Raw genomic sequence first — 25886 nt, forward strand, 5'->3', positions numbered from 1 at the left:
CAGATGGTTGGTGTGACAGAGCAAGATGCAGAGGACAGGAAGAAATGGAAACGGATGATCCGCTGTGGCGAACCCTAACAGGAACGGCCGAAAAAAGATGGTTCCTTTGCTAGTTTTCTCCAGTAAATTCCAGTTCCATCTTGCCTAATTTTTGTACCCTGTAATCATCTATATTGGCAAAATGTCCTCTCTCTGTTCCTGTGTTGGCTTCATTCTTAAAAAAAAAAAAAAACCTTCTGCAACTTTATGAATATCATACACTGTACAGCTATTATTCTCAAGGATCTGCATCCAAAATCCAACACACTCCCAAGTCATCACCACCATCATCCCTTTCTACTCTGAAGTGTAACCTACTGCTTACATTACATACAGCAGCCTTAACTGCAACACTCTAAAATACCTACTCAAATCAAGTAATCCTAAACCACAATCAGGTAATCCTAAACCACCTTGCTCTATTAGGAGGATTATCTTATTCCACTTAACTCCTGCCCTCATTCCCTCCCAATTCTTTATTACTGTCCACAACGTCTCCTCTGGTTGATAAAATATGCTTTATCTGTACATAAAACTAAAGGAAAGTACAGTTTTGTACCTACCATAAATGTAGATGTTCGAAGATCCACATTGCTGCAGTCCTTACATATGGGTAGTCCGCTGTCCTCGGTCGGCCCGAATACCAAAGTATACGGTCAAGGCGCTTAAAACTGACATCAGGACGTCAGGGTACAAAAGCGCATGACCGACGTCATATCCTCAGTCTTTTCTTGCCCCAGAAGGCCCTAAAAAGAAAGGCCAAAACCAAAAGACAGCAAAAACCCAAACAACCACCCCTGCACTAATCCTATTTACAATATTTACAATATTCACAACCCAAACCACACAACCCTCTAACTATAGAGGGAAGGAGGGAGGGTGACTGCAGCAATGTGGATCTTAACATCTACATTTATGGTAGGTACAAACTGTACTATGTTCTTCATCTCACATTGCTGCAGTCCTTACATATGGGTAGAATCCCAAAGCAGAGGTAAGGGAGGATGGCAAAACTATAAAGCATTGGGAGCTGCCAAAATGCCCTGTAAAATTGCAGTGGCAAAACCAGCCCTAGATTTAGAGTAAAGTGGAAGGTGGTAATGCTTAGAGAAAGTATGCACTGAACTCCAAGTAGCTGCCTCCAAAATATCTTTAGTTGCCACCCCTTAAAAAGCTGTAGAAGTGGCAGTAGCCCTAGTGGAATGAGGCCTAATCCCAGCTGGAATCTCCTTACCATGATGGGAATAACAGAAAGCAATACAAAACCCAATCCACTTAGAAATAGTTTGTTTTGAAACAGGCTTGCCCTGAGAACCCAAAGCAAATGAAACAAATAACTGCTGAGACTGCCTGAACCCTTTAGTTCTGCTCAAATAATAACTGCCTGTGTATATCCAAAGTGTGCAAAATCTTTTCCCCTTTATTTTGGGGGTTTGCATAAAAAGTAGGCAAATGAATAGTTTGGTTTAAAGCCACACTAGAAACCACTTTAGGCATAAAGGAAGGATTAGTGCAAAGATACCCTATCCTTATGGAAAATTAAGAAAGGCTCAACCGCCATAAGGGCCTGTAATTCAGAAACCCTTCTCGCAGAGGTAATGGCCAACAAAAAAGCAGTCTTCCATGATAAATATTTCAACTCGGCAGTAGCTGCAGGCTCAAAAGGTTGTAGAGTGAGTTTCTCCAACACAAAATTGAGATCCCAAGCAGGAGTAGGAGCTCTAGGGGTCTTATATTCTTTGCCCTCTAAGGAATTGTTTAAACAAAGGATGAGAAAACAATGGTGGGTCACAGTCATAGTGAGCAGAAATTGCTGCAGCATGAACCTTAATAGAGGAGAAGGACAAACCTTTGTCCAGTAACTCAGTAAGATATTGAAGAGCCACACTTAAATTAGGCTTAGAAACATCAAATTCCTTTGCTGTACTCCAAAATAAAAATCTCCTCCATTTATCTGCATACACTTTCCTTGTACTAGGCCTTCTGGCCTCCAAAATAACATTCAAAACTTGCTGTGGAAGCTGAGACCCTCCAGGGTTTAAAACAGAATATGCCAGGCTGTTAGATGTAGAGAGTGAAGTTTGACACTGAGTAAATGACTGTTCTCCTGAGACAGCAGGTGTGGAATCGAAGGCAAAGGCCATGGAGGCACCAGACTTCTCAGTAATGGGTACCAGTGCTGTCGAGGCCAATCTGGAGCTATTAAAATCATCTTTGGCTTGTCCTGTCTGACCTTCAGGAGTACCTTTGGGAGGAGAGGCAGAGGTGGAAAGGCATACACATGAAGATTGCTCCAATTGAATGAGAGAGCATCCACTTTCCAAGCTGTGGGATGAAACCTTTTTGTGAAAAACTTTGGCAGCTGGTAGTTTAGTGGAGAAGCGAACAGATCTATGTCTGGAGTTCCCCATAACACTGTCAATTTCTGAAACACATGAGGATCCAATTTCCACTCGTGGGGATCCATAATTTGTCTGCTCAACACATCTGCTAAGGAGTTCTGTGCTCGGCAGAAACCTTGCATGAAGATTTAGCTGTTAACTTAGAGCAGTCTCCCACAAAATCATTGCTTGTCTGCATAGAGGATAAGAACCCTTGCTTGTTGATGTACCACATGACAGTTGTGTTGTCTGTTAGAATCAACACCTGCCCTGGAAGAAGTAAATCCTTGAAAGCTATTAATGCAAACTGGACTGCTAACATCTCCTTCAAGTTGATATGTAGATGTTGAAGTCTGGCAGGCCACGTGTCTTGTACCCACTTTCCATTTAGATGAGCTCTCCAAGCTTTGTCTGAGGCATCTGTCGTTAGAATCTGACTCGCCTCTGGCCGGGTCACAGAGAGTCCCTTGTTTAGGTGACATTCCTGAGCCCACCACAAAAATTCCTTTTGAATGCAAGGTATTATCTGAATGACAGTGTCCATATCTTGGCAGTGCTGTGTCCATACATTTTTGAGATACCATTGTAGCTTCCTCATATGCAGTTTGGTATTGGGAAGCACCAGAATACAAGATGCCATGAACCCCAAGGCTTGAAGGACTGTCCTTGCAGTCAGCCTGGACTGATGAGACAATTGATGGAAGTAAAGAGAAAGATTCTGTTGTTTGTCCGGGGTCAAAAGGCCATCTGGGATGCTGTATTCAGTCTCACACCCAGAAAGCACATGTCCTGAGAGGGTACTAGACTGGACTTTATTTCGTTCACAGAATACCCCAGGCATCTTAGCACTGCTATCACATACTGTAAATGATGAAGAAGTTCGTCCTTTCCTTGGGCCAGAATCAGGCAATCGTCCAAATAAGGATAGATCTGTATTCCTCTTAGCCTGAAGAAAGCTATCACTGGAGCCAGAACCTTCGTGAACACTCTGGGTGCAGTAGATAAGCCAAAGGGCAATGCAGAGAACTGATAATGAGAAGTCCCAGCCCGAAAACGCAGATACTTTCGGCAACTGAGCCTGATCGGAACATGAAGGTAAGCCTCCTTGAGATCCAGAGTCACCATCCAGTGATCTTTGCCCAGCAGAGGTAAAAGCTGTTGTAACGCCAACATTTCGAACGTGGGAATGTCCAGGTATGTGTTGAGGATAGATAAATCCAAGATTGGTCTCCACGTGTTCCTCTTTGGTACTAGGAACAGGCGAGAATAAAATCCTAGGCCCACTTCTGGCAGAGGGACCGGTTGTATGGCCCCTATTTGAAGTAGCAGAGAAATTTGTTTGTGAGCCTCTAGTCTTTGCTGAGGAGGAACGTCCGGCATGCCTTTGAAAGGAGGCAAGGTATGGAAATAAAACTTGTAACCTCGTGTATGATATCCAATACCCATTTGTCTTGGGTAATCAAATTCCAATTTTCCTTGAAAAGTGCCAACCTTCCTCCCAAAGGAGCTGCCAGGCAAGTAGGATCTGGCAGCTGAAAAGGTAGGTCATTGGGCCTGTTTACGAAAGGACTGGCCCCTGCCCTCACCAAGATTGTGCAGGTGAACTCCCTGTTCTAGGTCTGAAAGAACTCTCAGCACTGTCCCTACCACGCCTAGATCTACCCCTAGACTGAGAATCATAAGAAGGATATGTCCACCCCTTAGCAGGCCAATTCCTACTAAACTTTGGAGGCTGTACTTGCAAAAAATCTTTAACAGCCTGCATGGACTTAGCCTTGTCTTCCATTTTCTTCAAGACTGACTCCACAGGTGAACCAAACAACACATCAGACTGTAAAGGAGCATCCAAAATCCTTGTCTTAACATGGTCAGATAAATTCTGATCCCTCAGCCATGCGTAAGAACTGAACCAGTGGCAGCCACCCTAGACGAGGCCTGTACAGCATCAAAACCACATTGTAAAGAATGCTTACCCACCTGCTCTGAAACATGCACCAAATCTTGTAACTCCTTACACTCAATGCCTTCCGCCAGAGCATCCACCTTAGACTTCAATTGAGAAAGAAGATAGTTTTGATATTTCAACATATGAAACTGGCAATTCAAGGCCCTCATAGCTAGGGTAGAAGATGTATAGACTTTTTTCCCCATCTATCCAAAGCTCTGGCCTCTTTATCTGGAGGAACCGGATTTTTGACAACAGAGGCCTTGACCCCCTTAGGTCCCTGACTAACAGTTTCTGGGTCCGCCCTAGGACTCTTATAAAGATACTTATGAGCCTCAGGCACCCTGTAATACCTATCCGGTTTAACAGGAGCAGGAGGCAGAGAATCAGGATTAAGTGAAGCCTCTGCAAACACATCTTCCACAACATCCAGAACAGGAGGTATAGCCAAGGGCCTATGCTGAGGCAAAAGCAAAATTTCCCTAAGCCTTTTCCTGGAATCAGAGAAGTCCTGACCTTCCCACTTAAAATGTTCCCTCATGGAATGAAGCGCCTCTGACAACCAAAAATCCTCTGGAGGAGAAGCAGAAGGAGTAGAATCATCTGCATCAGAATCAGAATAAGGAGAGTACTCCTGCAAGTCTTCAGCAAGACTCAGAAACATCCAAGCCTGCTCAAAACTCCCCAACTCTGGCTCCACTCTAGGCCTCTTATCAGGAGGGGCAAAGAACCTCTAATCAGAGTAATCAAATCTTCTGCCATTTTAAGAACGTGCTTTTTGGGCACAGACCCTGCTGCACTAGGAGTGACACCAACAGAAGCTAAACCTGGCCTGCCTCTGGGAGAAGCCTAGGAAACAGAAGGAGAGGGCCTAACCACCCTAGGAAGGGAGGGGAGTACAGTAACTTGGGAAGCCCCTTCAGCCTGACCTGCCTCTTGAGAGGCCACATCCTGCAATATCAAAGTCTCCCCCTGGGACTCCAGAGAAGCCTCTGTCGGAACCAACGGTTCCACTGAAAGAACCAACGTCCGAACGGACGACTCTTCTTGCCTGGGTTTAACTTTGTCTTTGCGCTTCTTGAGAAGGCATATTATAATTGCACCGCTCAAGACCAGCCTAGCACAATCTAACCTTCGCTAATAGTGCTTATTGAACCTAGCACAAAAGCGACACCCAACAACGTCGTGCTCAGGCCCCAAGCAAGGAATACACAAAGAATGATAATCCCTATGCGGTATCTGTTTCCCACAAGAAATACAGTTATTCACTTTTTCTGACATCCGGTAAAACACTGAGGCAAGAAAACCAAAATATTCCCAACGGGTACTTAGCCAACTTTGATTCGGTCTGAAACTCCGAACTCGAAAATTTCAGAACGCCGAACGGCACTTGCAACGCTGCTTCTGCATCGGACCATGCGGCAAAAAAGACTGAGGATATGACGTCGGTCATGCGCTTTTGTACCCTGACTTCCTGATGTCAGTTTTAAGCGCCTTGACCGACGTCAGCCTTATACTTTGGTATTCGGGCCGACCGAGGACAGCGGACTACCCATATGTAAGGACTGCAGCAATGTGAGATGAAGAACATCTAAACATTTCAGTGCTTGCATCTTACTATCTATATCCATTAACAAGAGCTTCCAGTTTTTGTATCATCTTTTATTTAGTCATTTCCCTGATATCCTTAGCTGCCATAATGGAAATCTTTTTAAGCCATACTCCTAAAAACTTCATATGCTCATGTCCCCATAAATATGAGTATTGCTTACCCAATTCTTGTGTGAGTACGTAATATACACCTATAGCCTTTGTTTTTTTTTTCATTCATTTTATATCCTGAAAAGATGTGAAAGTGTCTCAAAATGTTCCACAGCATCGAAGTGTCCTTTTCTGGATTTATCAAGTACTAAATATCGCCTCAAATAAAGCCAACTTTTTGATTACCATACCAGTTATACACTTCAACTGGTCCCTTATTTTCTTTGCCAATGGCTCTAAATAACTGCCTAGTTCCTCTGTTCAAACACAAATAATAAGAGAGGCACCCTCCCACTTTAATTCTTGCCTGTGATCCTTCATGTATCTGCCTAATTAACATTAACATTAGAAGGAATACTGGTTGAGGGAGCAACTGCTTAACCAGGACAAGAACAGCAGGGGCAGACTTTAGAGTTAAGAAGATGAATGTAGATACTTTTTTAAACTGTTCTGAGTTTGAGGCTGTCTAACAGCAGACAACAACTGGTTCTAGTTTGGCCACATGTAGATAGTAGAGAAAATAAATGCATTAAACAGGATTTCCGGAAACGGTTTTCATCTTTAGGCATAGCCTATACCCTTGGCTCTTCCAAATGGCCAAGAAAGACTTTGGTATTAATCAAAGATGTGGCCTGAAATGCATAAAGAGAAAGGGTGGTGAAACAAACCCAGCGCAAACATAATTACTTCCGAGCACGTCTGTCTGTTTCCTTGTCTGACCAGGTAGACAAGAGTTTTTTTCCCTTGATTGAATGAGCTCACCGTTTCAGAGGTTTGGTGACATGGTCATTGTGTAGCTTCATGTCCTGGATCCCATGAGGGAACTTGTGGGTGTCTGAATAATTTTAAAATTTCTTGAAGGAACAAACTGAAGGGCTAAGTTTAACTGAAAGGATGAGTTTACTCCACAGGCACGGACGTTTTGAGATAAGAAGCAGTTACATTACGTTTTATGGTGCGGTAAATATTATTTTTTTTTATTTTTTTTCAAAAACTGTGTAGCCTCTTGTGGTCATATCACCAAAAGTGGCAGGCACTGAAACTTTCCGACCTGAAACCAAATCCTACTAAATGGACCTTCAAGGAGCACCAAAACTCAAAGGGCTCAAACTCTGGGCCACTGGTATGCGTGTCCCAAGCACAACCACTAAGCTATGGAGTGCCATGACAAAACACAAAATCAAACAGGTCCAATAGTTTAGATGACAAAAGATATTACTATGCTGAACAGCTATTATCTTCTAGACATCTTAGGGTAACATAAATCTAATTTTTCTCAGTTGGTGATAGATTCTTTATTAAAGCATACCACAAACCTTTTAAATAAGCCCCCCAAAATATGTGTGTGTACTTGTCAACCTGGGGACATCTATACACACTAGTTTAAAAAAAAAAAAAAAAAATGGGAGACATGGGAATGCTGGGCAAGGAAGAAGATTTGGGGTTTTATACCTGCACATACAATCTTCATTCCAAGGAACACATTATGCCTGCAACACCAGCAGCTACACATATCATCCCACACTAGCTATTTAACCCAGGGCATCAAATCAGAAAAGACTCTTCCATGTTAATTTACTTTTTTGATGACCGGGGCAGTTAAACAGATAAATAGACAATCTCAAAATGGTAATGACTTAATATTAACACGGGTGCATACTGGAAAATGTTGGGTAAAAAGAATGTAAAATGCAGTAAGCAACCATTTAAAAAAGTGAAGGATGGCATCCAGCAACCCTGTATGTATATGGGGCAATAAAGCTGGGCAAAAAAAAATGTGCATTTAAAATTACAATATGCCATATCATGCCCCTATTTTAGCAGCAACTTTTCCATTCTCAGATTTAAGTTTGCCCATAGTTTCACACACCTGTAGTCACCTTCATCTCCATTTTCTGCTTGGTTTGCCTTTACAACAAAATCATCCTCGAGGACATTCTCTGGACTGTCGAAGTCAAAGTCATCATCTAGTGCAGCAACAACATCAGGATCCAGGTCGAGCTGCAACCCTAGAAAATTCAACAAACTACTTTTTAGCTTCATTTAAATTACCTGCATGTTGATTAAATTAACATTAAACACACACAACTGGAAAAAAGTTCTGCACAAAATGATTTATTTTATCAGTAATGAATAATGGTTATTTTATATCACACTATAGTCTGTGCAGAGTCATTTTGGGTTGCCTCAAGATTTACCTCATTTTCCTGTTTTGGAGGATGCCATTAGTTTTATTAGAAAACATGAGAATGTGTGTTTGATGCTGCTGAATTGCATCAAATGCAGGTGGTCTTTCATAGTCTTTAAATGAAAAAATCCATACAATTTGGCACCTGGCACCCAACTAATGAAACCAGCTGAGAGAGTAAATCCCTTTATATTTTTGTTCAATTTATCTGTGAAAAACTACTTTCTAAGAATGGCTCATTATTAATATACCTACTATTAAATTCTATCAAAACACATGCTCTACTAGCTTGCAAGGCCTTTGAGGAAGACAAAATGAGTTGTGGTTTTAATTAATTTGATGGGGGTACTCTAGAGTTTCAGAATTCTCATGCTGATTATTTTGTTAGAGGAACTGCCTTATGCCCCTTTTTCCATCCTACCACTAAATAAATTAAGTTGTGCTGTAAGCACTCCTCATTTACCAAGAATGTCTATCAGTGTTTTTTTTTAAACATTTCCTTACATGTAGGTAAACAGAAAAAAAAAAGTTTCTTCAATTTTAATAAAGTGTAAAGGGTCTTTAAAACAGTAAAGATCTATAAAATAATAATGTTAACATACTACTGTAAACATTAAACTTACTTGGAATACAAACATATATAAAAAACTATGTCTGAAAAAAATGCACTGCGCTTTTGTTAATCAGCAAAAATGAAAAACATTATTTTCCTCACATTTCTTGAATTAATAGCAATAGGTTATAATGAAAGGCTGTTAGTGAAACTAAGGGCAGAACAGTTTTTCAGCATTCAAGTATTTGAAAAATGAGGGATATTTTTGATTAAATTGGCAGTACATTTGAAAAATCATTTAGCCTTTTACTTTGAATAGGAGTAATTAAAACCAAACCAAAATATACTGGTACCATTAGGACATTAGCCATCTACAGAGTAAGGAGTGCTTAAATTATAATGTATAAGTTTTTATTGATGTGTTTTTTAGTTTGTAAATAAAGCAAAAAAGACAATACGGAACAGATTTACTTATAGTAACACTGGATTCCTTTTATCAAGTCTATCCAATATGACTGTTGGGTAAACATGCCTCTTCTTTTATCTGACCCAGCCATTAGCCTCAAGTGTCTTCAAAACATTCCCATAATTCCCAGAAAACCTATTCCTTCAGCTCGAGTTTGCGGCCTAGTGACTAATCATACTGGTACAGAAACATGACCTATAATCTTATACAAACTACGTGGCAATTTGGAAGGAGGATGGTGGGAGGGATTACATATCATACGGACTTGGATGAAAAGGATCCAGTGTTAAGAAAAGTATATAACTTCCATATTTTATATCATCTGTCTGTCCAGTTTGACTATGGGGACAGAATCACAAGCTATCAGATATTTCCAGTGGAATCATAACAGGAAACCTTTCAGAACCAAAGCTCCAAATACAGCTATGGTTCTAGACATGATGTTCAGTTGGGAAGAGGTGTGCAAAGTAGACCATGTTGTTACTATGCATATGTTATCTATGGACAAATTCTTAAAAAAAAGAAGTGGAAACTTGACATAAATCTAGTAGAACGCGCCTTTGTTTTCACAGGTAAAAAATGTGTATGGTCTTTGTCTACTCTAACAACAATTATCAGATATCCACATGGACAGCATCAGTTTAGAAATGTTTGTGCCCAATCTGTAAGAGGCAAAGGAGATTAACAGAGAATCCTTTCTGAAAGTTATCATTTTATGAAGATAAAATCTTGAGTTGTCTATGCACAACTAAGGTGTGCAATAAATATTCTCTGACAGAATGACATTAAGAGTACTTGATGGTTAATAGCTTGGTTTAGGTTAGACTCTGATGCTAAGCTAGGAATAGTTCGCAAGTTATCTTTGTGAAAATTTTGATATGATGAAGACAAGGCATGGAATTCTGAAATTATTCTACCTGAAGTGATAGCAATCAAAAAACACATCTATTTATTGGAACTTTACATTTTTCTGGCAACAATCCGAAAACTGGAACTGTAAGATTGGTGCATTTGGTGCCCTCTAGTAACAGAAATGATGCCTTCATACCTCTAACTCCTCCCTGCCCACAATCCCTTGCTCATGCAGTCTTCTCCAGGCTGTGACTGCAAACACTAAGCAAAACAGAAATATGCCAATATATAGTAATGAAAAGGATATCCAGTAACGAACATTCGTTCAGAGCTATGAGAACAGTGGAATTAAAGGTCTGCACTTTTTATGATAACTTACCTGTTGTAAGGATTGTTGGTGGAGATCACGGTACAATACATATCAGTAGTTTAACCTTTTCCCCACTGTAGTGCAATCTCGGAGCTGGTGTACAGCAGTCCATTTAGTGTTTATTTTTAATTGTTTTCTGAGATTTGTAAGTGTTTAGGATGGGGCATGTAGTAGTGTTTCAATGTTCTGAACCTTTGGCACTGTGAAGTCTGCCGATTACAGAGTTTGGCATTTTGGTCTCTATATTCTGTAATTCACTGTTGTGGTATGCTATGATATGAAGTAGATCCATCCAGTACAGGCCCTCAAAGATCCCTCACAAATGACAATCTGGCAGGGGGAGAAGGGTGGGTAGTTCCAGTGTCCAGACAGAAACTGGAAAAATCTAACTTTCAATAAAGTATTTCTCAGGTTCTGTCCCAACACTAGAACTGATGGACAGAGACCCCAGCTAACCAGGGTGGCCTATTCCAGTAAAACATTGAGAATGGTTATGCCAAGGTATGCTCTTGTTATAGAAAGAGAACTGAGGTTATAATTTTATCAAAGCTATGTAGCCAGCACAGTAATATTCATGTGGATGACTATGGGAAAAAGCCATGAACACAGCTTAAGCCCTAAATTAATGATCCTTTGTTAGGACAGAAAGCTTTTTGCCCACTTAAGTGTAAAAAAATTTAATTAATTTTGCCACTGAACCTTGACAATTTTTTGGCCGAGCCTCGGAGCTGAAAAACAGAGCTGCTCATCTTTCTTGGAGCATTTTGTGCATTCCAGGTTAAAACGTAGCCGTCTGTGAACATCTACACAATGCAAAAGGTATTCTCCCCAATTAGAATATTTAGGTAAAACACACTGACAGATGGATACCTTGATTTAAATTAGTCTGAGTAGAAGGTTTTGTCCAACTTGATGGTCTGTCTGGTTGAAAATGATGTAGGGATATTAAGAAGAAAGGGCTTGAAGCAGACGTCATAACTACAAAAAATTCCATTTTCTATAACAAAAATGTAAGGTCAGCTGAAGCTGCCAGTTCGAAAGCAATTCTATTTAGTACAAACAGAAAAATCAATTTACCAAGTTGGAGCCTGTCTGGTTAAAGGAGAACTTTAATGAAAAAATGCCTTTGATGAATACCTTACAAGAAGAGTGAGCAACTAACAAATGGATTTGGTAAACCCTTGTGAAAGCATAAATTTGCTACTTCAACTGGGGAGTAGCTAAACCCTCTCTTAAATATATCTGTTAAAAATGCTAACACCTCTTCCAAGAGTGCTGAAAAAGTACAGTTTTGTACCTACCATAAATGTAGATGTTCGAGTGCTAATACAGCTGCAGTCATAACAGACGGGTTCTCCTGCCGTCAGGCAGGTCCTCTGTAGGCCGAATTCCAAAGTCTAGGTCCGGCGTCGGTTGTCGTCGCTTCTTCCCTGATGTCAGAGCGCCAGGGGTATAAAAGAACCAGCCAACGCCATTTTCTTCAGTTTTTCTTGCCCCAGACGTCAGGTGCCCCCAGAAGGAAGGCAATACATAAATTTGTGTAATAAAGCAATGCAATATAATCAAAAACAGAAGTTGCAAGCAAATACACCATAAAAGAATACCCCAAGAGGGGAAGGAGGGAGGGAAACCTGGACTGCAGCTGTATTAGCACTCGAACATCTACATTTATGGTAGGTACAAAACTGTACTATGTTCATCATGCATACAGCTGCAGTCATAACAGATGGGTAGAATCCCAAAGCTACAAAATGGGTGGTAGGCACTAGGTGGAACTAGGAGCCAGAATGCCCTGCAAGATTGCTGTGGCAAAGCCTGCTCTAGTTTTGGAGTATAATGGTAGGTGGCAGTGCTTGGAAAAGGTATGCACAGAACTCCAAGTGGCTGCTTCCAATATATCCTTGGTAGGAACTCCTCTGAGGAAAGCTGCAGAGGTAGCTGTGGCCCTTGTGGAGTGAGATCTGATGCCTGCAGGTACAGTCTTACCATGAAAAGAGTAACAAAAGCGTATGCAGTGGGCTATCCATTTTGAGATTGTCTGTTTAGAAATTGGTTTCCCTTGAGCTCCTACAGCATAGGACACAAAGAGCTGTTCTGATTTTCTGAAAGGCTTTGTTCTGTCCAAATAATAACGCTGTCTGTGGATGCCCAAGGAATGTAGTAGCCTCTCCCCTTTGTTTTGAGGATTAGGGTAAAAGGTAGGTATGTGTATAGCCTGATTCAAAGCTACCCTGGATACCACCTTTGGCATAAAGGACGGGTTGGTTCGTAAGGAAACTCTGTCCTGATGGAAGATGATAAAAGGCTGCACAGCCATGAGGGCTTGTAGTTCTGATACCCTACGAGCTGAGGTGATAGCCAGAAGGAAAGCTGTTTTCCAGGACAAATATTGCAAATCTGTTGAGGCAGCTGGCTCAAAAGGAGGCAGGGTCAGCTTTTCTAGTATGAAATTGAGATCCCAAGCAGGTATTGGTTGTTTCCTTGGTGTTTTATATTCTTTGCCCCTCTGAGGAACTGTCTTAAGAGGGGGTGAGAGAATAAAGGTGGATCAGTGTTGTATTCTGCAGAAATGGCTGAGGCATGGATTTTGATGGAGGAGAATGAAAGTCCACTGCTTAGCAGCTCAGCTAGATACTGTAATATTTGAGGTAAATTCAGTTTTCCAGGATCCTGGCCCTTTTTCTCATTCCAGGCACAAAACCGTTTCCATTTTGGAGTAAGCTTTTCTGGTAGACGGCCTTCTGGCCTCCAAAATGACATCCTGCACCTCCTTGGAGAGTAGGGTCTGTTGTGATGTTAAGGAATCTTCCATGCGGCCAGATTGAGTGTTTTCAGCTGACTGTGAAGAGTTTTGAAGCTGTGCTGAGTCAGAAGAAGAGGCATTCGAGGTAGGGTCCATGGAGGGGAATGCGTCAGGCTCCTCAGGAGTGGGTATCAGTGCTGTCTTGGCCAGTCTGGAGCAATGAGAATCATCTTTGGTCTGTCTGCTCTGGTTTTTAGTAGAACTTTGGGCAGTAGAGGAAGAGGTGGAAAGGCATAAACTGTCATTGTTGTCCAACTGAAAGAGAGAGCGTCCACTCTCCAGGCCTGTGGATGGAATGTCCTTGAGCAGAATTTTGTCAATTGGTGATTTTTGTGGGAGGCAAAGAGATCTATGTCTGGCCTTCCCCATGCTTGAATTATCTCTGTAAAAACTTGAGGATGCAACTTCCATTCGTGTGGATCTGTCATATTCCTGCTTAGGTTGTCTGCCAGCGTGTTTTCCTTGCCTGGCAAGTACTGTGCTTGAAGTTCGATTTGTAATTCCAGGGCCATGTCCCAAAGTGACATGGCCAGCCTGCACAGGGGGTATGAATGGGTTCCTCCCTGTTTATGTACCACATTACTGTGGTGCTGTCTGTCCTTATCAATAATTGACCTGGATGCAGAAGGTCTTTGAAAGCTGTAATAGCATTTGTTACTGCTAGCATTTCCTTTTGATTGATGTGAAGGTGCTTTTCTTTTTGGGACCATCTGCCCTGAATGCACCAATCTGTCATGTGCGCCCCCCAGGCGTAGTCCGAGGCGTCTGTTGTGATGACTTGATTTGCTTGAGTCTTGCAGAATGGGAGACCTGTGTTTGTTTGGCATGCTTGAGCCCACCACAGAAATTCCTTTTGAAGACATGGAATTAGTGGTATTATTGTTTCCAAACTGTGGCTGTGTTGAGACCATAGGTTTTTCAGGTACCATTGAAGTTTCCTCATATGCAGCTTTGCACATGGGATTAGTAGGATGCAAGATGCCATGAATCCCAGAGCCTGCAGGATTTTCCTTGCAGTCAGCCTGGTGAAATTTGCTAGTGTTCTGAAGTATTGAGTTAGTTGCCCCTGCTTCTCTGGCGTGAGGTAGGCCATCTGGGTGTTTGTGATTTCTTTTTGTTGACTGTGTATCCCAGAGAATTCAACAACCTTATTACAAAAGCCAGATGTTTCAGAAGTATGTGTTTGCTGTCCGCTTGGATCAGGCAGTCATCCAAATATGGGTATATTTGTATCCCTTGAAGTCTGCAGTAGGCAATTACTGATGCCAGGCATTTCGTGAATACTCTGGGTGCAGTAGATAAGCCAAAGGGCAATGCAGAGAATTGATAATGGGTTGAACCTGCAAGAAATCTGAGGTATCTTCTGCAATTTTGTCTGATTGGGACATGCAGGTATGCCTCCTTGAGGTCCAATGTTACCAGCCAAGACTCCTTGTCCAGCATGGGAAGAAGCTGCTGTAATGTGAGCATCTTGAATTTTGGTACAAGTAAAAATGTGTTTAGGATGGATAGGTCCAATATAGGTCTCCAATCTTTTCCCTTCCTTGGTACCAGGAATAGTCTGGAATAAAAACCTTGACCTTGTTCGTGAGTAGGTACCTCTTGAATAGCTTTCATGTCCATGAGATCTGAAATTTGTCTTTGTGCCTCTGCCCTTTGATTGTGTGGCAGGTTTGGCATGCCTCTCATTTTTGGAAGGGTGTGAAAATGGAATCTGTAGCCTCTGTTTATAATGTCCAGGATCCATTTGTCTTTTGTGACAATATGCCAATTTTTTGAAAATAATGCCAGTTTTCCTCCTAAGGTGCTGCCATTTGAGCCTTGCTTGGCATGCAAAGGGGAAAGTCATTGGGCTTGCTTTCTGACTGGCTGTGAATTATCCTCACCACCTCTTTGTGTAGGAGCTTGCCATTGTCTGCCCCTATATGATCCTTGAGATTGCCCTCTGCCCCTCGGGCGCCTGTATCTACCTCTTTGGGGTCTGTCAGTGGCTGGAAAGTACCAATTTTTGGAAGGCCAATTTCTACTGAAACGTGGAGGATGTACCTGTAGAAAATCTTTCACTGTTTGCATTGATTTAGCTTTTTCCTCCATTTTCTTTAATACCTCCTCAGCTTTATCACCAAATAATACATCCTTTTGAAGAGGGGCATCTAGTAATTTAGCTTTGACATGATCTGGTAAGGTTTGCTCCTTGAGCCAGGCATGTCTACGTATGACTGATCCTGTAACAGCAGCTCTACATGAGGCCTCTAGAGCATCAAAACCACATTGCATTGGTATGTTTACCCACTTGTTCTGCACTATGTATCAAATCCTGCAACTCCTTCAAGTCTGGTTGTTCAGGTTGTGACATTTTGCTTCTCAAATGTGATAACAGAAACTGTTGGTACTTTAGCATATGGAACTGGCAGTTTAATTCCCTCATGGTTAAGGTGGCCGAGGTGTATACCTTTTTTCCCCACCTTTCTAAGGATCTGGAGTCCCTCTCTGAAGGTAATGGGTTTTTTGCAGTGGAGGCCTTAATTCCCTTGGGGCCCTGTGAGATAGTTTCTGGGTCAGCTGCATGACTTTTGTATAAAAATTGGTGCAAGTCAGGAACCTGGTAATACCGGTCAGGCTTGACTGGTGCTGGAGGTAAAGAATCCGGGTTAAGGCAGGCCTCCGAGTACACATCATCTAGGATGTCTAAGACAGGAGGTATAGCTAGAGGCCTGTGCTGAGGTAGCAAGAGAAAGTCCCTAAGCCTTTTCTTGGAATCTGAGTACTCTTGGCCTTCCCAGTGGAAGTGTTCCCTTAATGTATGCAAGGTTTCCCCAAATGAGTAATCCTCTGGGGGGGAGACAGAGGGAATGGACTCCTCAGCATCAGAATCTTCAAAAGGGGAGTAAGAATGTTCCTGTTCATCAGAGTGTTCTGAAATAATGGAGGCCTGGTCAGAGGAGGGGGATTCTTCCTCCACTCTGGGCCTTTTGTCCGGGGGGGGGTTGAGATCCCCTGATAAGAGTAATCAAATCCTCAGCCATTTTAAGCATCTGTTTTTTAGGCATGGGGCCTGGGGAAGGGCCCTGTGGAGTTCGTCTCTTATAATGCATGGCTGCTTTAGACTTAGTGAAAGCCTTGATAGAAAAAGAAGAGGAAGGTCTGAAGACACCTTGAGAGGAGGCAGACCTGTCTACATATTGAGATTCACCACCAAGAGTGGCTTCGGTATCTGTAGTCGGAATGTGGGCCGAGAAGCCTGCGACCTCGGGCATTGAAGACACCACCAATGAAGTGTCGTCGGTAGGCAGGGGCTGCGTAGGCGCCTCGCCGAGAACCGGACCACCTGTAGTAGGCTTTGGCGTGGTGACGGTGGAGGCCGCGTACCGCGTGTGTCGGTCCTTATCTTTGCGTTTTTTAGACAAAACTGGAGTCGGAATATCCGACGACATAATATAGTTAAATTTTTTACCAAAATAATGCTGGGCGAACTCCGCCCGGTGCTTAATGGTGCGTTTGTTTAATGTAGCACAAAAATGACAGACCGAGACGTCATGGTCTGGGCCTAAGCAAGGAATGCAGAGGGAATGAAAATCCTAATGCGGTATTTGCTTCCCACAAGAAATACAATTATTAACTTTGTCTTGACATCGGTCTGAGGCAAAAAAAGTTTCCCCAACGGGGTACTTAGCTTTAAAGAAGACTTCGGTTGCAAAATTTTCGTAATTTCAGGAGCTGGCCGACCGGCACTTGCGAACTGCTTCTGCTTCGGGCACTGCACGGCAAGAAAGACTGAAGAAAATGGCGTCTGCTGGTTCTTTTATACCCCTGGCACTCTGACGTCAGGGAAGAAGTGACGACAACCGACGCCGGACCTAGACTTTGGAATTCGGCCGACCGAGGACCCGCCTGACGGCAGGAGAACCCATCTGTTATGACTGCAGCTGTATGCACGATGAACATCAGGAGACCCATTCTGAGAATTTCTTTTCATTTAACTTTATGAATTCTTCTGTTCAAGGTTTTATGCAAAGCTGTAATCTGGTCAATAACATCAGGAGGGAACTGAGAGTTACTGGCCAATGATGGAAATAGAGAAACCAAGCAGCTCAATAAAGGGACTGAACGTCTGGTGAGGCCATCCTGATAAGAGAGTTATCAGGGTGGAATCATATGGTAGGAGAATGGGTCTCCCCTTCAAATGAGGTCACAAAGATAAAGTCTGGTGGGGCCAAAAAAGGGCTATGAAAATGAGTTAAGACTTGCAAACCTTGGTTATCTGTACTAGATTCTGAACCAGAGGAAGGGGGTACAGGTGTAAAGGAGACCCGGGGGGGGGGGGGGACATGGGAGACAACATTCTTGGTTGCCTGACCACCTTCCTAGGGAACTATGCTGAACAAGTGGGAGAATTTGGTGTTGAATTGTGAATCAAAAAGGCTGCAGCAAGCAAGATGTCTCCCACTTCTTGAATATGTTGCATGCTATTTTATTGTTCAGGGACTACTTGTGGGGTAACAGGATCTGTCTACTTAACTTATCCACAATCAAGTTGGTTGGCCCAGGTATGTGTATTGTAGTCAGAAAGCACTGTGAGGTCAGGAACCATTCAAATGCTCTCATTTCTTTTCTGCACAAGGGGTGAGATTGGGTTCCTCATTGTTTGTTCAAGTACCACAAAAGTGCCATATTGTCTGACTGTTTGGCAAATGCACCCAGAGAGCTCATCTAGAAATGCCTGCAATGCTAGGAGGGCCGCTTTCATCTCATTTATGTGCAAGGACGCCTCCTGTGAAGTCTACAAACCTTGAACAGTTTTGCTCTAAAAGGACCACCCACTGTAGAGCAGATGCATCCATGGTGACCACTGCAAGTGGTATTAATATGGTGAAAGGGGTTCCACAGGAAGGGTTGAGAGGTTTGTCTAACAGATTAGGCTCAGTCTGACCATTTGAGATGGACTGATCCTGTTGTGAATGGTTTACAAGACTGATCCCACTGCATTTCAATAGTCCACTGTAAAATCCTTGGGAACCATCTGTACAGATGCCACTATGAGATGTTATCCTACTTCAATTGCCCGAGCTTCAACTCACAGACTATCAGAACTCCTCTACAGGAAATCTTAGGACTGCATACATATCTGTTGACCTCACAAGACCCAAACACAGTGAAAGTTTTAAAATATGAGGAAATTTAGTCTAAGATGACTTCCCTGCTTAGTTTAGCAGAAGCATATCAGCGTCAAGCTGGAATGGAAATCAAACCAGAAGTAGGTAAAAATCAAGCAGCCACTGAATGTGCCAAAAACAAAAAACTATTCTAAGAAGTATCAGATGAGAAGGCAAGAAAAGTGGAAAATGCACAAATATAGTTGCAAGTACAGAAACATCTTGGAACAAGCTCATGTTGATCATGATCGAACACAGGAATGGTTAAGGACAGATGAATGTAAAACAAAAGGTTAATATTGGCGGCCCAGGATATCAGACTACTTACACATTGGTTTACAAGTCCACTGAACATGGGGGAGAAACAGATAAATGTACATTTTGTAAAACAGAATTGGAAACAGTTGCACATCTTGTTGCTGGTTGTGATATACTAACATCAGGAGGACTGTGTACTGAAATAATGTGGCAAGACTTTTGCATTGGGGATTGTGCAAACATAATGTTGAAGCAGCTGAAAAACACTGGAAACATTATCCACAAAATATTATAGAAAAAGTTTGTATCACATGGGATCACCCATTACCAACAGTTCAAAAAATACATGCGGGAAAACAAGATACAGTAGTCCATGAAAAGAAGACAAAAGTAGCATTGTTCATTAAAATTTTTACACCCAGTTACTACAGTGTCTTAAGTACACCGAGACACAAAGTAATAAATCAACAGGATTTGTAGGTAGAAATGAGGGCAATATGGAAGGAGAATACCCAGACAGTTCCAATATTAATAGGAGCAATGGAGCTTATAAAAAATAATTTACAATCATACGTAGCTATGCAACAGATATATACAACTCCATATGAATTGCAGGAGGAGTCATTACTGGGCACATTGCGGGTGCTGAGAAGAGCACTTCTGTCTAACAAAGATTGAACCAATACTAATTTCATGACCTTTAATCATACTTCGACTCAGAAATGGGGTCCATTCCTGTCAGGGTATTAGAAACCCAAAAGATATGGAGAAATAAAAAAAAAAAAAAGAGAGAAATCACTGTCTAGGAGTTGTGGCTGAAGTGATTCTTTTCTTGAGGAATTTCCACCCTTCTTCGGGGTTGGTGCGACCATGGTGTTGGTATGTATTTATATATATATATATATATATATATATATATATATATATATATATATATATATATATATATATATACCTTCCATAAATGTAGATATTCGAGTGTCTTCACTGCAGTCATTACACTTGGGTTATCCTGCCGTCAGGCGGTCCCGCAGTTGGCCAGAGTTCCAAAGTCTTGGTCTGGCGTCGGTTGCTGTCGCTTCTTCCCTGACATCAGTGTACCAAGGGTATATAAGATGCAGCAGACGCCATTTTCTTCAGTTTTTTTTTGCTCCAGATGTCAGGTGCCCCCAAATAGGTAGGCAATACATATTGCTAATAAAACAAACAATAAAGGTAAAAACAAAACCTTCAGTTACCAGCAAATACACCACATAGGTAGTATAGGGGTGAAAGGTATAGATAAATCCCAGCTAAGAAAGAGGAGTTGGCGGGTGGGTAACCTGGACTGCAGCAGTGAAGACACTAACATCTACATTTATGGTAGGTACAAAACTGTACTATGTTCATCATGTTTCACTGCTGCAGTCATTACACTTGGGTTGAATCCCAAAGCTGAGTCAGGGTGGCTGGTTCTATAGAGGATTGGGGTGGCTATGAGGCCCTGCAGCACTGCAGTGGCAAAGCCAGCTCTGGATAAACAGGCAAGTGATAATGCTTGGTAAAGGTGTGCACTGAACTCAAGTTGCAGCTTCCAAGATATCTTTGGTAGGTACTCCTCTAAGGTAGGCAGTTGAAGTGGTTGTGGCCCTGGTGGAATGAGGCCTAATGTTACTAGGTACTGGTTTCCCATGCTGTGTGTAGCAGAACCGGATACAGTGTCCTATCCACTTTGAAATGGTCTGCTTTGAAATAGCCTTTCCCTGTGATGCTGCAGCATATGCTACAAACAATTGCTCAGTTTTTCTGAAAGCTTTTGTTTTGTCCAAGTAGAAACATAATTGCCTGTGTATGTCCAAGGAATGCAGAAGTCTCTCCCCTTTATTCTGGGGATTTGGATAAAAAGTTGACAAGTGAATAGTTTGGTTAAGAGCCACACTGGATACCACCTTAAGCATAAATGAAGGTTTTTTTCTTAAAGAAACCCTGTCTTGGTGAAAAATGATGAAAGGCTCCACTGCCATTCGTGCCTGTAACTCCGAGACTCTTCGTGCTGAGGTTATTGCCAGAAGCAGAGCTGTTTTCCATGATACATATTTTAATTCTGCTGAATTGGCTGGCTCAAAAGGAGGTAAAGTTAGTTTTTCCAAGACGAAATTGAGGTGCCAAGTTGGTGTTGGTGCTCTCCGTGGCGGTCTTATGTTTTTAGCCCCTCTGAGGTACTGTTTTAGCAATAGATGAGAGAAAATAGGAGGATCTGTGTTGTAATGAGCCGAGATGGCAGAGGCGTGGATCTTAATGGATGAGAAGGATAGTCCTTTGTCCAGCATCTCAGTTAAGTATTGTAATATCCGAGGAATATTTGGGACAAGAGGGTCAAAGCTTTGAGCCTGGTTCCAGGCACAGAATCTCTTCCACTTTTCTGAATAAGATTTCCTGGTGCTAGGCTTCCTGGCCTCCAAAATGACATCCATAACAGCTTTAGAGAGAGGTGTTGTCTGCTTGACTAATGAATCTGCCATGCAGCCAGGTTTAAGGTTTTGAGCTGTCTGTGCAGGATCTGATTGTTTTGTTGAGTCAGAAGGTGCAGAGTTTGAGGTAAAATCCATGGTGGGCCTTGAGCTAAGTTCTTTAAGATTGGGTACCAGTGCTGGCGTGGCCAGTCTGGGGCAAATCAGGATCATCTGTGGTTTTTCTTGTCTGGCTTTTAGGAGTACCTTTGAAAGGAGAGGCAGTGGTGGGAAGGCATAAACTTTTAAGCTTTTCCAGCTGAACGAGAGAGCATCCACTTTCCATGCTTGTGCGTGATAAGTCCTTGTGCAGAATTTTTGTAGTTGGCAATTCATTGGGGAGGCAAAAAGATCTATGTCTGGGCACCCCCATTTTTGCGTTATCATGCTGAATACTTGTGGATTTAATTTCCACTCGTGAGGATCCATGATGTTTCTGCTTAAGTCGTCTGCCAGAGTATTTTTCTTTCCTGGCAAGAATTGTGCTTGTAGATGAACTTGATAGGTTAGAGCTGTGTTCCACAAGGTCATGGCTTGTCTGCATAGGGGGTAAGAATGAGTGCCCCCTTGCTTGTTTATGTACCACATAACTGTGGTGTTGTCTGTCTTTAGTAATAGTTGTCCTGGATGCAGAAGGTCCTTGAAAGCTGTTAGGACATTTTGTACAGCCAACATCTCTTTTTGATTGATGTGAAGATGCATTTGGTCTGCAGTCCACTTGCCCTGAATACATTTTCCTGCCATGTGTGCTCCCCAGGCGTAATCCGAAGCATCTGTTGTTAGTGTCTGCCTGGCTGTGGGTAGAGTGAAAGGCTATCCCTTGTTGAGGTGACATGCCTGTGCCCACCATCGAAACTCCTGTTGTAGGCAGGGAATTAGTGGTATTACTGCTTCCAAACTGTGACAGTGTCGAGTTCAAACACTCTTTAGGTACCATTGTAATTTCCTCATATGCAGTCTGGCATATGGAATTAGTAGTATGCAGGATGTCATGAATCCCAAGGCCTGCAGAATTTTTCTTGCAGGGAGTTGGGTTTTTGTTGCCATCAATTGAAAGTACTGAGTCAGTTGTCCTTGCTTGTCTGGCATGAGATAAGCCATCTGGGCCATTCTATTTAAGCTGGCACCCAGGAATATTATCTCTTGTGAGGGCACTAGTTTTTACTTCTTTTCATTTATGTGTACCCTAGGCAAATTAGCAACCTTTTTACAAATGCCAGATGCTTTAGAAGAATGTCCTTGCTCTCTGCTTGAATAAGGCAGTCATCCTGGTATGTATATATTTGAATTCCTTTTTGTCTGCAAAATGCAATTACTGGTGACAGGCACTTTGTGAAGAACTGGGCGGAGTAGATAAGCCAAAGGGCAGTGCAGAGAATTGGTAATGCATTGAACCAGCTATGAATCTGAGGTATCTTCTGCAATTTTGTCTGATAGGGACATGCAGGCATGCCTCTTTGAGGTCCAAAGTAACAAGCCAAGCCTTCTTGCCCAGCATGGGAAGAAGCTGCTGTAATGTCAACATTTTGAATTTCGGCACATGCAGGTAAGTATTTAGAGTAGAAAGATCAAGTATGGGTCTCCAGGCTTTGTCCTTTCTGGGGACCAGGAAAAGTCTTGAGTAAAATCCTTGTCCTTGTTCCTGTTGTGGCACTTTTAGAATAGCTCTCATGTCCATGAGGGCTGTAATTTGCTTTTGTGCCTCTACCTATTGATTTTGTGGCAGGTCTGGCATTCCTTTTAGCCTTGGTAGAGTGTGAAGGTGGAACCTGTAACCTTGAGACACAATATTCAGAACCCATTTGTCTTGGGTGATTGTATGCCAATTTTGAGAAAAAAGTGCTAGTTTTCCCCCTAAGGGAGCTGCTAAAAGGTAAGTGCTTGGCATTCGAAGGGGGAAGTCATTGGAACTGTTTCATGTAAGGTTGTGACTTTTCTTCACCTCCTTTTGGGGTTGAAGCATCCCACTGTCATGGTCTGTAAGAGCCTTGGGGCTGAGATCTGCCTCTTGGGAGTCTGTATCTGCCTCTTTGTGGTCTATCTGACACTGGAAAGGACCAATTCTTTGAAGGCCAATTTCTGCTAAATCGAGGTGGCTGTACCTGTAAGAAATCCTTCACTGTTTGCATAGAGTTTGCCTTATCCTCCATTTTCTTTAATACCTCTTCTGCCTTAACACCAAATAAAATGTCCTGCTGTAAAGGAGCATCTAATAATTTAGCCTTAACATGATCAGGTAAACCTTGTTCTTTTAACCAAGCATGCCTTCGAATCACAGATCCTGTAACTGCTGCTCTACAAGAAGCCTCTAATGAATCAAAACCATATTGCAGAGTATGTTTTCCACTTCTTCAGCTGCATGCAATAAATCCTACATTTCCTTATAGTCAGGATGTTCTGAAATTGTAAGCATTTTCTGTTTTAACAGAGGCATTAAATATTGCTGGAATTTAAGCATGTGAAACTGGCAATTTAAAGCTCTCACTGCTAAAGTTGCAGAAGTGTAAACTTTCTTCCCCCATCTGTCTAATGCTCTGGAATCCCTGTTAGAGGGAACTGGATTTTTAGCCGTGGAAGCCTTTACCCCTTTGGGACCCTGGAAAATGGTTTCTGGGTCAGCAACAGGGTTTTTATATAGACATTTGTGAGAGTCAGGGACTCTGTAGTACCTGTCTGGCTTGACTGGAGCAGGGGGCAAAGAATCAGGATTTAAACTGGATTCAGAGAACACATCATCCACAATATACAACACTGGCGGAATAACCAGGGGCCTGTGTTGAGGCAATAAAATAAAGTCTCTGAGCCTTTGCTTGGATTCAGAGTAATCCTGGCCCTCCCAATGGAAATGCTCCCTCATGGTATGTAAAGTTTCCCCACAAGAATAATCCTCAGGAGGAGAGGCTGAAGGAATTGATTCTTCAGCATCAGAGTCCTCATAGGGGGGTAAAGAGTATCCCTGGTCTGAAGAGGAATCAGAAGAAATGGAAACCTGGTCAGAGGAGTCATAGTCTGTATCCTGCCTAGGCCTTTTATCAGGAGGGGGATGGGTACCCGATCAGAGTTCGGCCATTTTGAGCATCTGTTTTTTAGGCATGGAGGCCTGTCCAGGTGAATGCTGTACTTGCTTCTTTGTCTTTAATGGAGTTTTAAACTTGGCTGTAGTTTTTATAGTAAGCTGTGAAGGTCTGAAAACACCCTCAGAAGCCGATGCCTGCTCAGCGGCTCCAGACCCATCTGAAGGGTTAGTTTCCGTAGGCCCAACACCTTGAGTATCCAGAGACCTAGACATCTCCAAGTGGGAGTCAGAGGCGGCCTGTGGCTCTGAGGTAGCGGGTGTCAGGGCCTGCGAATGCACCTCACTGAGAACCGGCAACTGGCCTAGAAGAGGCTTCATCATCAGTTTTGGGCCTCAGATGCCTGTCCTTATCCTTGACTTTGCGTTTTTTGTGTATTCCGGTCGTCAGTTGTTCTGACGGCATGGTATAATTAAATCTTCGGCCAAAGTAATGGCAAGCAAAATCAAACCGACGTTTAATAGTGCGTTTGTTAAATCTAGCACAAAACCGACAACTAGTGACGTCGTGGTCTGGGCCTAGGCATGGAATACAGTAAGAATGAAAATCCTTATGAGGTATTTGCTTCCCACAAGAAATACAATTATTAACTTTTACTGACATCAGTCTGAGGCAAGAAAAAGTTTCCCCAAGAGGGTACTTAGCTTTATTGAAGACTTCGGTTCTGAAATTCTAATTGAAAAACTCAGGAGTCGGCTGACCGGAACTTGCGAACTGCTTTTGCTTCGGGCACCGCACGGCAAGAAAGAATGAAGAAATTGGCGTTGGCTGCATCTTATATACCCTTGGCACACTGATGTCAGGGAAGAAGCGACAGCAACCGACGCTGGACCAAGAGTTTGGAACTCTGGCCGACTGTGGGACCACCTGACGGCAGGATAACCCAAGTGTAATGACTGTAGCAGTGAAACACGAACATATATATTTATATATATATATATTGATATATATATATATATATATAATATTAATATTAATATTAGTGTATGTGCGTATATATGGTTTACAATCAAAAGGGCGATCGGGCATTGCCCTTCATTTGAATTCCGTATGTCCAATCGCCCAATTCGACAATTTAAAATAATGAAAAAAATGTTGAAATGGGCAACAACGAATGCTAGTGTGCATTTTGTTATTGTTGACCGTAAGTGTAGTATTTTCGGTAAAGTTGGCATTTCTGAGATGTCGTCTTTACCGAAATGCTGCATTCTACATTTAGTTTGTTCATTCTTGTAATTTCCAATATTCTGATTCAGAAATGTGAACACTCGCACAATGTCACTGAGAAATGATAGTAAACGTGTGTGTGTGTGTGTGTGTGTGTGTGTGTGTGTTATGATAGTAAACGTGTGTGTGTATATATATATATATATATATATATATATATATATATATATACATACATATACACACACACATATATATACAAATATAGATATATACATATATACAAATATAGATGTATGTGTGTATGTATGTGTGTGAAATTCGATGTTATGAGATTTCTATGTTTTAGCATTCAGGATTGTAAACTTTCATGATATTGGACTTCCA

The 25886-nt window shown here is 42.2% G+C and overlaps 1 protein-coding gene across 1 annotated transcript in view; it reads right to left on the minus strand.

Annotated features, from left to right (window-relative positions):
• LTV1 (LTV1 ribosome biogenesis factor) overlaps positions 1-25886 on the minus strand; it is a 388845-nt gene that overhangs the window by 205389 nt on the left and 157570 nt on the right. Inside the window, exon 5 of the mRNA XM_044060085.1 lies at positions 7997-8135. Within this exon, the coding sequence (XP_043916020.1) occupies positions 7997-8135 (139 nt within the window). The remainder of the gene's footprint in view (positions 1-7996; positions 8136-25886) is intronic.

This window comes from Protopterus annectens, chromosome 1.part2, assembly GCF_019279795.1.
Source record: "Protopterus annectens isolate FY-2018-M chromosome 1.part2, PAN1.0, whole genome shotgun sequence".
Lineage (NCBI taxonomy): Eukaryota > Metazoa > Chordata > Ceratodontiformes > Protopteridae > Protopterus > Protopterus annectens.